This window comes from Aythya ferina (assembly GCF_964211825.1).
Source record: "Aythya ferina genome assembly, chromosome: 13".
Classification (NCBI taxonomy): domain Eukaryota; kingdom Metazoa; phylum Chordata; class Aves; order Anseriformes; family Anatidae; genus Aythya; species Aythya ferina.
The window spans coordinates 18,554,612-18,568,641 of NC_140311.1; the positions used below are offsets into that span (position 1 = coordinate 18,554,612).

The following is a 14,030-nucleotide window of genomic DNA, read 5'->3' on the forward strand; positions in this document are numbered from 1 at the left end:
AAACAAAAATCTGTGACTACAGTAGAGGTGGGCAACTGCTTTCCATACATGTTCTGCATCTGAGAGTACATGTGCTGCTTTTGAGCTTATGCCTTATCTATACAACTTTTTCTTGGAGATCTTTACAAGCAAGAAAATAAGAGAAGGCAAGATTCTGGGAGTATTTCTGTCTACTCAGGCAAATCTAATATGTGGCGCATGTTCATTTGAAACTGTTCATATTACAGGTATCAGAAACTACCCAAAAATCCATGTAGTTCAGAAACTAAAGAAGAGAAAGAAAGAATTGCTGAATCTTGAACAATATCCAGTGAATGAGTGTCTCAGAGGAGATGGAAAATAAGTGGTTGAATTAATTATCCATTACTAAATATTTGCTCAGCTTTATCCTTCACCAAGGCAGGAAAAAATAAGTTGTGGTGATTCGAGGAGAAAATGATGCTGGCTAAATGAACCCATGTGATAATATCTATCGAAATATGAAATGCTGTATTTTTGAAAGCTTGTTAACTTAGAAATGTATCAAATAGACCGGTTTATGAAAAACTGAATAAATAAATACACTGGTTCCTGATAAGAGCGTGCATATTCAGCACCAGGTTGGTTGGTTGGTTTTGTTTGGCTGTTTTGTACTTGCTGTAGCTTTCATAGCTGGATCCTTTTTTTTTTTTTTTTTTTTCACCTGCCTATTTTCCACCCCTCAGGTGTCCTAGTTGTCTGCTGTTATTGTTAAAACAGATGCCCAGGAGGAGATGTCCCTCGGTGTTGCCGTGAAGATTTTCTCAAGACATTGTGAAACTCACTGTAAAGCACCCTGCAAAAGCGCGTTTGCAGAGATGCCATAAGGTATTTGTTGCTGGAACCATGCTGCTGTCTCAGCAGTGCTGCTGCTGCACAGGATCTTACTGACATGTGGGAAGTTCCCAAGATAGAAATCCCTTCCCGTGGGATCTGCCGGGAGGATCAGCCACTTCTTTCCAGGGGGTGCGCTTTTATGGGAGGCTCTGCCACAAGGAGCAGCTGTCCCAGTGAGGGTCTGGGTGAAGTCTGTGGGGCCACAGGGGGGCTTTGAGTGTGTTTGGTATTGCAGTGCCAGCTCCTGCTCTGCTGTGAGCAGAAGAGGACTGATTTGCAATGAGGTTTTGAGCAAGAGCAGGTGACATGAGGGTGCCCGTTCCTACCTTTGGGGTTTTTGCCAGCTTCTCCCACCCTTCTGAATGGGTTGGTCTGGAGGGTGCTGGGCCATCTCAGAATGGTGCAAAACGGAGCCTCAGCCTCCAGGAGGGCCATGGAGAACTCACTGTCAATGGCTTTCTTCTGGGGAGTGACAGGCGTGGAGAGCTGGAAATGTCTCCACCAGTAGGCCTACAGGAGTTCAGCAGCCCTAGACCAACCTCCCTTTTATTTTGCATTAATTTCCCTGTCAATCCACAGAAACTCCTCCTGTCAGATAGTAAAATCTGAATGAAGTTAGGTGAAGATGTTAGCAGGCGCAGCATCGTCCTAGCAGGGGTGTAAAAACGCTAGTGGGAGCAGGGGCTGAGCTTGCAAGGTTTGCTCGTCACACCGGGTTTGTGCCCAGAGGACTCCAGCTGGCAGTCCTGCTGGAGGTGGGCTGGCAGTTGTGGCGTGCTTAAACAGGCAGATACTTGCTCTTTAAAATGCTGTAAAATCATATTATGGCTGGACTTGTCCCTGGGCTGTGGCAATCCAGGCTCCAGTGTGGACCAAAGTTAGCTAAACCAGCCCTGCTTTGATAGATTGCCCTAGGAGGAAAGGAAGGAGGCCTGAGGATGAAGGCAGTTCCCCACTGCTCAGTTGTCAGATTTTTTGCCAGGGCTGCAGTCAGGATTTAGTGAATTACTTGGTGGCCTTTATTGTACACAATGCAAAATGTGTAACTCCACAAAGCCACAGTCCTACCCCCTGCAGTACCTGAAAGACCCCTACAATTAGTCTTCAGCAAGCTTTGCAGTTTCTGATTTAAAAAAAAAAAAAAAAAAAAAGGCTTGGGTTTAGAGGCATGGAGCAGCTCAAATACCAGCATGCTTTGCCTTTTCTTACTGTACAAAGCTGCCTGTGCTGTCATTAAACTTGAGGTGCTACCAGTAGGAACCGAAATCAGATCTCATGCATCTAACAACCCATAATGCCATCCCGCTAGTTGCAAACAATCCCAAGTAGCTCTTGAGCTGTAAGCAAGCACCCTGAGCACTGGGCTCAGAGGGGCAGCTAGGGAGCTGTGTTCTGGTAATGTCAGTAGCTCAGACACCCACTCTGTAGGAAGAAAAATCACAATAACCTCTTCTCCTCTCCTCCTCTCTCTCCTACTCACCATTACTAATTTATCGTGATTGTAATGGTTTCTATTTGCTCTAAGCAGATCCTGTTCCCTTCCTAGGAAGACCTGAACAGCTACAGAGACATAATATTCCCAGTGGAGGATCTGTTTTTGGATTCAGCCAGCCTCAGGCAGACTTAATGATCTTTAGATGGGAGCCCCCCCTTTTTCAACTAGCCCACCCATGCCCATTTTAATGTGATTGTAATCTGAAATCGGACACTGGGAAGTGCATCTGGATTAACCCATCCCATGGTAGTGAGCCGACTTTTAATTTATTCTACCAGGGAAACCTTCTGAAAATGTTTTACGTCTCTTCAAAAACCCAGCCAAAGCTTGCTCCTTGCACAAGCTGCTGGTGCTGGAGGCTGAGTCCTGCATGCACCTCTGGTTATTTCACAGCACTCAGCCTGTGTCTGCTCGACTGTTTCTGGTGTGATCCCACCTGCTGCTCTGCCACAGAAGTCGACCAGTGCAACAGGCCCCTCAGCCCAGCCAAAAGCCGAGGGACAGAGGCATCATCCTGTGGCTCTTGGTGATCAGCCCTGCCTGTGCTTTCCCCAGGCTACTCTTGTTGGATTTAGGGCTGTCACCTTGTCACAAAGTCCTAAATTATGCTCCCCGTGCCTGCTGTCAGCATGGCTGTCAGTTCCTAAGCACCGTGTAGTGCCCTTGGCTTTACACTTGTCTGCACCACCCAGACTAACTGTGAGCATCCTATAAATAAGAAACATTAATTTGCTTACTACTTTCCCTCTGCCCCAGGTTTTACAGGGGCACACAGGAGCTAGCAGGTCAGGGGTACCATCATGTCCCTGTCAGTGGTACAATCTGTCTTGATGTCACATCTCCTGGGCATGCCTAATTTTCCAGGGCTGTTTGTTTGGAACTAGCTAATAAATTGCTGTTGTGAGCCAGCCCCGTTGTGACCTGTAACTCTCGTAAGTGCCTGGCCTGGCCTGTTTGGTGTCATGTGCTCCCGGGGCTCCCCTTGGGTGCAGTTTATCTCATTGGTGCTGAGCGGGGCTGGGAGATAAAAACCCCCGAGGGCCAGGGGACGTCTGCCTGTGCTTTTGGGTGCCTCGCTCGCACACTGCCCCATGCAGGGTGGGCACAGGCTGGGGCTGTCCTGCACGGCTCCTGTGCAGGCAGCCCCGCAGCGAGGGACAGCTGATTGATTGTGTGTTTTGTAGCCTTGGAAACTGAAAGGGCATTAAAATTGCATAGTGTGTGCGGTGCTGATGCACTCTCCTCCTCGTAGTGCTGCCATCGGCTTGGAGACAGCTTCGATCTCCAGCTGAAAACCAAGAGGTACAAAGGGCACCAGCAGGTTTTGGGGAGAGAATAAACTACAACCAAACAGCAAAATATTCAGAGGGAAGGATCTGTGGGTGGCAGTGCTGGAGTCCTGGGGCAGGGTTTGACTTTCAGCCCCACCACTGTGGGGCCAGACGTGCCCTCCCTGTGCTGTGGTTGTTTCAGGCAGCTTTCCCCCAGCACTAGTGGCACTCACCGTCCTGTCCCTGCCAATAAAACCGCTTTAGCATCAAATCTAGGTTACTCTCCCTTCCAGACACCAGATTTTCCATTTTCTAAAATAGTACCAGAACGAGGGCTCTCCCAGGATCCTGTTTGCTCCTACCTGCCCTGTTGCTGCCCATTAATCTCGTGGCTGCCTGCTCACGCAGCGGGTGTTCATCTATACGCGTGTGGTAGAGGAGGTGAAAGTACCATCTGCGTCACAGGATCCTGGGGGTTTATTTGCTGGGAAAACGGGTCCCTGATGCTCTGGGAGTGCCAAGGTTTTTCCTGTAGATCCTACTGGGATCTAGATCTGCCGGGCACCATCCCACCCATCTGTGCCCTCCCTGGCTCCTCACAGCCTGGGGAAACTCAGGGCCCTTCAGCTGCTCCCCGTCAGGGCTCATGCTGCAGCAGCGCAGCTGAGCCCAGAGTCCCCCAGAACCCCCTGTCCGGATGGGTGTCCCCTCCTGGGGTCCCCTCCTGCCACCAGAAACCGCCAAAAAACAGCCGCCGGATCTGAAGAGAAACCACACTGAAACCTGTCAGAGAAACGGACCGGGGAGGTGGTGAGTGTGTGGGGAGGAGGAGCGAAAGGAAAAGGGTTCAGAGAAACCACAATTTGTTGTGGGCTTGAAGTAATGGGCATCCAACGCTCAGAAATCATACAGCTAAATGCAACAGATCCCCACAAAGCCGTGCTGGCAATGAGTCACTGGTTAATGTACTGGTAACTTGGATTTATAGGTTTAATATTTTTTCTGTTGCTGTGCAGATTGCTTCATCAGTTTTCTTTCCTGTCCTGAGGTACTGTAAAATAGGATCTTTTGGGTTGGTTGTTTTTTAATAAATGTACCATATTTCAAGGAAAACGTTCCTTGCCATTTTTCCCCAAGCCTTGAAGTGGTCTCTCTGATGTCCTCGTCCAATTTGCAGGCTGGCTAACTACCTCATACCTATACAAATGCCCTTTTTTGAGGATTAAAGAAGTATAACAGTCACTGCGAATGCGTTTATTTCAATAGTGGTCATGCAGGCAGGGCTCTTGAATGAAATAAACTTATTAAAAAACATGTTTCCTAAATAATAATAAAGTTTGATGCTTATTTAACTTAATACACACAACATAGTCAAGATTTTTAATAATTACGTGTGAGCGTTTTCCCTTCCAGAGACCACAGCTCTGCTTTGGAGGCGCCCAAGAAGCTGGAGCTGGGCCGTACCCCCCGAGCACGGCACCGCTGCTGCTCGGGACGTGCCGAGCGCTGCCTGTGGCCGAGATCTCGGGGTCTGAGGCACATTTGGGGCGTTAGAGCTGGGGGGTGCCTGGGGATGTGTGGAAACGCTGCGTGATGGCAGACAGCGCTGCGGGTGCTGCTGTCGGGTTCCTGAGCAGCCTGCAGGCCTGAGCACGGCTGCACAGAGCGAGGCAAAACGGACTGAAGCTCTGTGGCGTTGTGGTACTGACGGTGCAGGTGTTGTCAGGGGTGAGGCTCTGCGTGCATCACGCATGTACACACGATGCAGCTCCGTGCGCGCTGCGTTTCGTCAGCCCGTTACTCACACACCGCCCCCCTGCCGGCCGCTGAGGGCCCTACCGAGAGGCGGGGTGGGGGCAGAGGCGCCGCGCACCGCGCTCCGCTCCCTCAGGCGCTGGGGAGAGCTCGGCAGCGGCAGCCCCGGCCCTGCGCCCCCCCCCCTCCATTCGGGGTCCGCCCGCACCCCGCTCCCCTCAGCCCGGGCTCCCCTCAGCGCTGCCCGCCCTCGGCCTCCCCTCACGGTCCCGCCCCGCTCCGCCCCGCCCGGCTCCCGCGGCGGCGGCGGCGGCGGCGGCGGTCGGGGCCCGGCGGCTCCTCCCGGCGCTGCGCTGCGGCGCGGCCGCCATTACAGCGCAGCCCGGCGGCAGCAGCGGGCAGGGCCGGGCCGGGCCGCGCCACGGGGCCCGCCTGAGCGGCGAGGCGGCGGCGGCCGCCCCCGGGCCGGGCATGGGCGGCTCGGAGGAGGCGGCGCGGCGGCGGCGGCGGCGGCGGTGCGGGCGCTGAGGCGGGCGGCGGCAGCATGGAGGCCATCTGGCTCTACCAGTTCCGCCTGATCGTCATCGGCGACTCCACCGTGGGCAAGTCCTGCCTCATCCGCCGCTTCACCGAGGGGCGCTTCGCCCAGATCTCCGACCCCACGGTGGGCGTGGATTTCTTCTCCAGGCTGGTGGAGATCGAGCCCGGCAAGCGGATCAAGCTGCAGATCTGGGACACGGCCGGCCAGGAGCGGTTCCGGTGAGCGGCGGGGCGGGCCGGGGCCGGCGGGCGAGACAAAGGAGCGGCCGCAGCCCTCGCCGTGGGTTGCCTCGCCTGGGCCCTCGGCGCTGCCGTGCCCCGGCTCGTTTGGCCGTGCGTGGCCGCGGGTGGGTGCCCTGGGGCAGGGGCAGTGCCGGGGGCCGCTCCTGCAGATTTGCCCCCGGACGAGCCCTGCTCGGGCTGTGCCGGCTCAGCAGGGCTGCGAGCCCGCCCTGGGCGGCGTTTGTCGCGCATCTCTGACCCTCAGCAGCCCTTTTGGGGATGCTCCCTCCGGAAGCACTCCTCGTGCCCCCAGGCCCCGCGCAGCTTCGCTGCCTTCATTGAAGAAACGACCCCTGCCCTGCCCTGCCCTGCCCTGCCCTGCCCCCGCCCCGCAGCCTTCGCTCGCATCTGTGGTGCTGGCGCCTGGCCCGGGCTGTGCCATACTCGGGCCCTACGCAGGGACAGGTTTTTTTGTCTGGTCCCTCGGGCTCGGGGCTGGTGCTTTATGCTGCTGTGGCGCTCCGTTGCGTCAGATCCCAGCTTCAGGTCTTCAGAAAACACGGCCCTGTGCCGACCAGTGCTCGTGCCTGCGCTGCGAGGAGCAGAAGCCGTCAGATGGCTTCAGTTCACTTTCTCCAAAATGCCAGGAGGTTCGGGGCCCTGGAGGCTGCTTACCCTTCGTGCTGGTGCTTGACCCAGCCTGGCTGCAGGTCGTAAGCACGATGAGCAGGCGACCTTCAGCACAAGGGCAGGCTGCGCCGGGCAGCAGCATTCAGCAGAAAGAGCGTAAGGGGCAGGAGCAGTGACGGACACAAAACCAGGCACTCTGCCGCTTTGGAAGGCCCTCACCAAAGTGCAGACTTAAATTCCCAGTGTGAAAGGCCAAAGCGAAGTGAGCAAACCTAGCTGCCTTCCTGGTAGACTGTGAACTATGACAAAGTTGGGCAAAAAAAATCTGTTCTGTGTTTATCTCTTTCAAGTCATCATTAACCCTGTGAGAAATCGTGCCCCTTAAAGCTCCTGCGCTTCTTCTGCAGGCTGTTTTTCTTGTCACAAGGCAAAATACAGCTTTTGGGGGGATAAGCAGAAGCCTCTCAGACTTCTGGGCATAGGCAAAAAGCATGGTGGTGCACGTGCTCTCCGGAACCCTTAAAACTTTTTTGTCATAGTGCAGGAAAGCTCTTGAGAAGGAAATTCTTCAGAATAACCTCCCCCTTTTCACAGAGCTCTCAATTTTTAGCATTTCTAGCCTGCTCTGCACTACCTTAAAGGCTGTCCCACAAGAAAGAAACCACTGTAGTTATCTTGAAGACATTATCTTGAAGACACCTTGTTGGCATTTGCTGGTCTGCATCTGTGCTATGTTTTTGCTCTTCCTGACCCCTGTTGCGAGTTGTCTCACTGTCAATAAGGCTTAAATTGTGGTTAAGCATGTGCCTCGCTGTTTGGCCGGATCAGCCCCAACACCTTGCTCTTTGGGGCAGCGCTGAGGCTGTTCTGGAGCTGTCGAAGAGCAGGGTCCGTTTCTTCCTGGATCCAGCAGGTTTTGCCCACCTTGGGTTGCTCAAACACTCCACTTTCTTGTCTGAAACGTGATGTTGTGTAATGCTAACAAAAGGAGAAGCATGTGCAGCCCTCACCCGCTGGGAATGTGTACCACCACCTACAGAAGAGCTGCTTCCCTCCAGCTGGCAGCTCTCCCTTGGCTGAGAGGGAAAGACTCGAACAGACAGCAGAGGACCCCAGGTACAGGAGCCCCACCACGAGTACACAGCAGAGCAGAGGAGGCTTCCCACACAGAGGCAATACTTTTCTGTTCAAATTTGGTTAAAATAGGTGCGAGTAGCCCCACTGCTCGGCTGCGGTGCAAGTGTGGTGGGGTGAGGGGTGGCAGGAGCTGGGTAGGGGTCTGGGAGGGAGCTGCGCAGTGACGGGCAGTGTGAGGGCAGTGTAGCTCGCCTCCTGCGGCTCAGTAAGGGAAAGCCTGTGGAAAAGGCTTTAAGAAAAGGCACTGAGACCTTCACCTAGTTTTACCTCAACGCAGCGTTCAGCTTAGATCCCGTCATGTCTTTCAGGAGTACCTGAGGCATCGGTGATGCTGGCAGGAGCAGCCAGGGCTGATGCGCTGAACGCAAGGGAGAAGCAGAAATGCCTGTGACAGTGGTGGGGGGCGGGATTCAGAGCACCAGTATCTGCTTGCAGCTGGCTGGATAGCAAAAGGCAGATCTAATCCCCTCGGTTCCAAATGTGCAGAGCTGCTGTTGGCCCTGGGCCAGATAACGGAGAGGAAGAAGTTGTCCAAGCGCAGCCAACTCTCATTTTTTTTCCCCATTTCTGGCTTTCTTCAATTTTGGCTGTGGATTTTCATTCATTGCATGTCTGTTGATAAAGCAAACCTTGAAAAAGCCAACCAGTCCTTTTTGGGGCAGTTTCACTAGCTATGCACATTGTGGGACAGAACAACCTCTAACAAGAGTCTTGAATGATTGAAGAAGACTTGTCCCAAGGTAAAACTGCAGCAGTGCTTACACTTTCCCAGCAAGAAAAGTTCATGTCCCAGTGCAAATTCCTCCAGGGACTGAAATCGATCAGTGCTTCTGGATTTAGAACTAATCCATGACTTTGCAGAAACGCCAGGTTTACAGCATCTTGCTTTTCCCACGTGTAGCAGTTGTTGAACTGCATTCTCTGTAGCCCTGTTAGCTGCTGGCACGGTGCTTCTGGCTGCATTGAAGAATCGTGGAAGATGCTCTCCAGCTCTCAGCCTGGGGTTTGGGGGGCTTCCGTTACTGTTCAACATTTTCAGGATTTGGGAAGAACAAGACCAACACTAATGCAGATTCCCCTTGGAAGCTGTTGTATCAGGTTGCTGTTACGTGGGGGACCAACCTGGCTGCTCCTGTTGGCGTTAGCTGGGGTCGTGCGTCCCGGCAGCTTGACAAGGGGCAGGAGGCACCGGGTGGATGTCTGTGTGCGTGTGCTGAGGCCCTGGGTGGATGCGGGGTGTGCAGCTCCATGGGGTGCCTTCAGACTCTGTGGCTTCCCTCCTTGCCTTTTATATTCCTATCCGTGGGTGTTTGGTCCAGCTAAACCCTTTGAGTTATTACAGTGCTGCTGAACCGATGGGTCAGCCAAACCGATCCAGGGATGGAGATCAGCTGGGGGGGGGCTCATTCGACTAATGGCAAAGAGCAGATGGAAAGCCTCGATAGACAGGAGAGGCCAAAAATGCTGTACGGGGATGTTCTGAACAGAGCAGTAATTTATCAGTGGAGCGGTTGCCCAAGGATGATGTTTTTAAGCCAAAACTGGTTAGCGTTTTGAATGACAAGATCTCCAAAGCACAAGCCGAAGCAGTAAGACATGACCTGAATGGCATTCTCTGTCCTCTAGCCTGCAGGGCAGACAAGGTGGCAGTAATGCTGCTTTCTAAAGCGCAGACAAACGTTCAGAAGTGCCACGTTTAGGTTAAGAAAACAAAAATAACCAGAGAAATGAGCAAAAAAAAAAAACACACACAAAACTTGCTGTGCCTTTTCTCCCAGCCAGCTGTGACTTACGTGTTTCTTGTGGCTCATGCTTTTCCAGGTCCATCACCAGAGCCTACTACAGGAACTCGGTTGGTGGACTCCTCCTCTTTGACATTACAAACCGCAGGTCCTTCCAGAACGTCCACGAGTGGCTAGAAGAGACCAAGGTGCACGTCCAGCCCTACCAGATCGTCTTTGTTTTGGTAGGTCACAAGTGTGACCTTGACACGCAGCGGCAGGTCACCAGGCACGAGGCTGAGAAACTGGCTGCTGCTTATGGTATGAAGTACATTGAGACCTCCGCTCGGGATGCCATTAACGTGGAGAAGGCCTTCACTGATCTGACTCGAGATATATACGAGCTTGTTAAAAGGGGGGAAATTTCGATCCAGGAGGGATGGGAAGGGGTAAAGAGCGGGTTTGTCCCAAATGTAGTGCACTCTTCAGAAGAAGTGGTGAAATCAGATAGGCGGTGCTTGTGCTGAGCTCTTCTAGCGAGAAAAGTGGTGATGAACTCTACTAACCAAATGTACTTTACTAAGTGAACTCGGTGTGACAGAAGGGAGAGCGACACTCCCGTTGTGAACAGCCTCCCACCTTGTTTTGGACGCGAGGACAGCCCCAGGAGAGCGATGTTCTGTTCCATCTAACCTTCCAGAACCAGGGGTTACAAACCAAACGGCGAGTGAGCGAGGGTGCATGCAGATGTTGTAAGGAGACAGGCAGCAGAAATGAGGGGCAGCAGCAGGACACAGAGAGTACGTAAGCAGCTCTGAATGGGCTGGCACATGCCAGGGTACTGTGCATGGCCTGTTTTAAGTAACTCTATAGCTCTGCGCTGGGTATTGAAGCCACAGTACAGCTAGTGTAGGAGTCTGACAAACTGGCAGACGGAGAGAAAGAAAGAAAGAGGACAGCTTAGTTTGTCTCAGCTGCTTATTACCAGAAAGGTGTAAAGGCAGCACGGGTACCATTTCCTCATAAGGCCAACACCACAAGAGAAGTTTACTGACATGGTATGCACACTTTTTTTTTTTTACTTTTTTTTTTTTCCTCTCCTTACGTTCTTGAACGTAGTTAAATAGTAAAGACTATTCTGTGGAATTTCAAGAGGAAAATAGTTATTTTATTGATAATGAAAATTCAAAGGACCTCTCCAATAGTGCTTTTCTTGCTGTGCTGAACTGGGATTGCAAGTGGCAATGCCTGCTCCAGTAGTAAATTATTCAGTGCATTTTAAAAATATTTATTGCCTAGGTATGTACCCTGAACGTACCCCGAGTTCAGGGCTTTCCAGTAGAGTTACGTGGTCAGGAGCATAAAGAGAGACCCACGTGCTCAGATGCTGCGTTTTAAGGCTGGAATGTGGTGTCCAGGTGGGGCACGCCAACATTTCTGTCTTGCCAACAGCACTGTGCTGATATTTTGGGTGTCTTGCCCGCCAAGGCCAATAGAAGGAATGGAAAGGAGGGGGGGAAACAAACAAACTTGAAAAGCTTAACTCAGGTGTATCAGACATCCTCAAAGGTGAGATTTGCTTTTATAGAAGTTAAATAGCATGGAAAGCAACAGCTTCCATCACTACTTTCTGCTGTTAAAGTGTCATTTTCTTTCTCGGCATCTGTGGACGAAGAGAACTAGAACGGGGAAGGAGGAGCACAGAACAGAAGTGTGCAAGCAGGTGAAAAGGAAAGCCACACAACAAGCTCAAGAGTAAAATCTGTTTTCCTCCATGTTTTAATTTGACAAAAGAGGATCCATCTCAGGTTGGTCATAGTGGGTGGTAGCTGTTGTTACAAAAGCTCTGTGTAGGTGGCTGTTTTCTGGGAATGCTGTTCCCCACTTGAGCTTTGCTTCCTCTAAGTTTTAACCAGCTTTTGAACTGCAGCAGGGTAACTGGGCCCCTGTAGCAAAGTTCAATCTATTAAAAACAAACAAAATGATAGTGACTTTTTTACTTCAGTGTGCAAGCTTTATACACCAGACTACTAATGGGTGGGAGGGATTAGGTGAAACCACAGGAAGCATCTAGTGTTTGATTTTAGGCCTCTAAGTAGAAAAGAAAATAATTGTCACAGATTTTTAAGCTACCCCCATCAATGAAAGTGTGGGTCTTGATTGCTATTGAGTTCAGATTATGTCTCCCTTGAACCTGTTCTAGTTTGCAGCACTTGGGTTGGTCTGTATGAATAATAATTTTAAAAAGGTTTCTGCATTTAAGCTGAAAAACAAACCAACCAACCACCCTGAAAATTAATTTATTTTTTTTTTAATGTTCTCATAGAATTCCAGTTCCTGGGCCCTGCTGGGAGGGCACCAGTTGCAAATGAGACTGAGGGAGGGGTGGCGATGGTCTAGCACCTTTCAGAAAGTTTGTCACTGCTGAGGCCCCCTGCTTAGTCTTGAATAGGCTACGAATACATTGAAAACCTCACACTAAGGCCCACTGAATTCCAGGCAGGTTCAGTGCTGGTCAAGTTGAGTGCCCTGAAGATAGAAAAAAAAATAAATCTCTTCACAAAATCTCTTTCTAGGTAAGCAAAGCTGGAGAAGATTGATGCAGAGCACCACAGGAGCGTGGTTACCATGGGCTCTCTACCTTCAGCTTCTGCTGATGCCAGTGGAGAGCGCAAGGTTTGCTCAGACCGGGACTGTTAGTCCTGTTTTCACAAAGGCAAGGACAAACAAGTACAAAAGGGTCGTTTTTTTAAATCTCTTCTTTCAAGGTCTGGCTATTCACAAGGTACGTCCTGGGTTGCCTACCTGAGGGTAGCAGCTGTCCTGAAGGGCAGAGCTCTACATTAAAGGCAGTTAAAACTTGGATCAAGCAGAGTTTTAGCAATAGTAAAATCCCGTAAGCCTCTGTGCAGGAACCTGGCCAGCAGGGAAAAGATCACTTTTCTCAAGGCGACCAATATTTTATTTAATGGGTTTGGACATTCCCCTTCTCCCTCTCTGGGCCTTTCTGCTCCCAGAGAGAAATTCCAGAAAACCTAAGTGAGTACCTTCAGGTCTTCAGAGTAAACATTCAATTAAAAAATACAAGTATCATAATTCTGACAAGGAACAGTACAGAAGGAAACGTATGCAGTCTTAACTACTTAGAGGTAATAAATGGTTATATTAAATGATAGAGAAATCATTATATACATCTTTTTCTAATTCCTTGCATTTTCTAGACAGCTTATTAAAATATAGATGTAGATTCATCTGTACAAAATTTGGAATGTTTTTTCTAAGATGAACTTACAGGCTATGCTCAGAATTCTTTTCTAACAACTGGTTTTAATGCTTTGACTTCTAGTACAAGAGGGATTTAGAGAAACCAGAAGGTCATACCCTTCATAGGATAAAGGTCAGGAGCTCTTTTACTCTAGGACAAAAATTTAAAAAAAAGGAAAAAAAAAAAAAAAAAAAAAGCTAACTTTGTGGTCTCTACCACATGTTAAAAACAATCTGCATGTTAGGTTGAAATTGCTCTGAACCTCCAGAATAAAAGCATACTATACACTTTCCTCGCTTTCTGTTATGCACTGTAACGAAATGTGAAAATAATGCTGTATTTAGCTGTCTGTATGTGACTGGAAATATGCTTGTATTTAGCAAAATGGTTACTGTGATAATGTGAGTTCTAAACTTGTGAAAAAACTCGGGTGTTTTTTTTTTCCTCCTTTCCCCCTTCCCATTCTTACCAGTAAGCTATCTAGTACCTGTCCCACTTCTCTACAACAACCCTAACTGAAAATCTGGTATTTGACTGGCTCAACAATAAACACGATCTTTGCAATGCTATCTGCTATACATTATTGATCAGATCTTCAAAACCAGCCAGCTGCAGTGCTGAGAGAACCAACGCAACTCTAGAAACACTGGCCATTCTGAAACCAACAACACTCTGTTCCCTACAGCAGTACCCAAAAAAGCCGTAGTCTCTCCTGGAGGCGTCTCTCAGCAGGCAGGACATAGCAGCTAAGTAGCAGCCTAAGTAAAACCCTTGTTTGTACTCCAACAAAAACGTAACAGCAAAGGACAAGGCAGCACTGGACAGATCAGCTGTATGGAAGCCAGAGTTGTTTGTGAAATTTTTAACTTGGTATCAAGCAAACAAAACACCTAGACCCCAACCAGAGTTTTGAGCCATCTCACCTCTTCCTCCCGCAGCCAGATACATTTTGACCCTGCTGAGCAACTCCAGCTCTGATGCTGCCCACCTCCCCCACACCAGTACCAGCATTAGGTCATTGGGAGCTGCACACAGGCGGGTTTTTTTAGCTAGTGCATAAATGCTTAACTCATCATTTCATTGTGCACAACAAAGAAAAGCAATTGCTGCCGTAGGACCAGCGAGGGAAGCAGCAGTGG

At 50.3% G+C, this 14,030-nt stretch overlaps 1 protein-coding gene across 2 annotated transcripts; it reads left to right on the top strand.

Moving 5' to 3' along the window:
- Nucleotides 1-4,876: 4,876 nt before the first annotated feature.
- Nucleotides 4,877-13,460, top strand: RAB39B (RAB39B, member RAS oncogene family). Of its 2 annotated transcripts, XR_014697439.1 has the most exons (3): nucleotides 4,877-6,135; nucleotides 9,727-11,434; nucleotides 12,203-13,460. XR_014697439.1 is itself a non-coding variant. In XM_084534129.1 (2 exons), the coding sequence occupies exons 1-2, from the start codon at nucleotides 5,921-5,923 to the stop codon at nucleotides 10,151-10,153; spliced, it is 642 nt and encodes a 213-aa protein (XP_084390255.1). In that variant the 5' UTR covers nucleotides 4,877-5,920; the 3' UTR covers nucleotides 10,154-13,460. The 2 variants fall into 2 exon arrangements, 1 of the variants encoding a protein (XP_084390255.1); XM_084534129.1 differs by having other exon boundaries at nucleotides 9,727-13,460.
- Nucleotides 13,461-14,030: the final 570 nt, after the last annotated feature.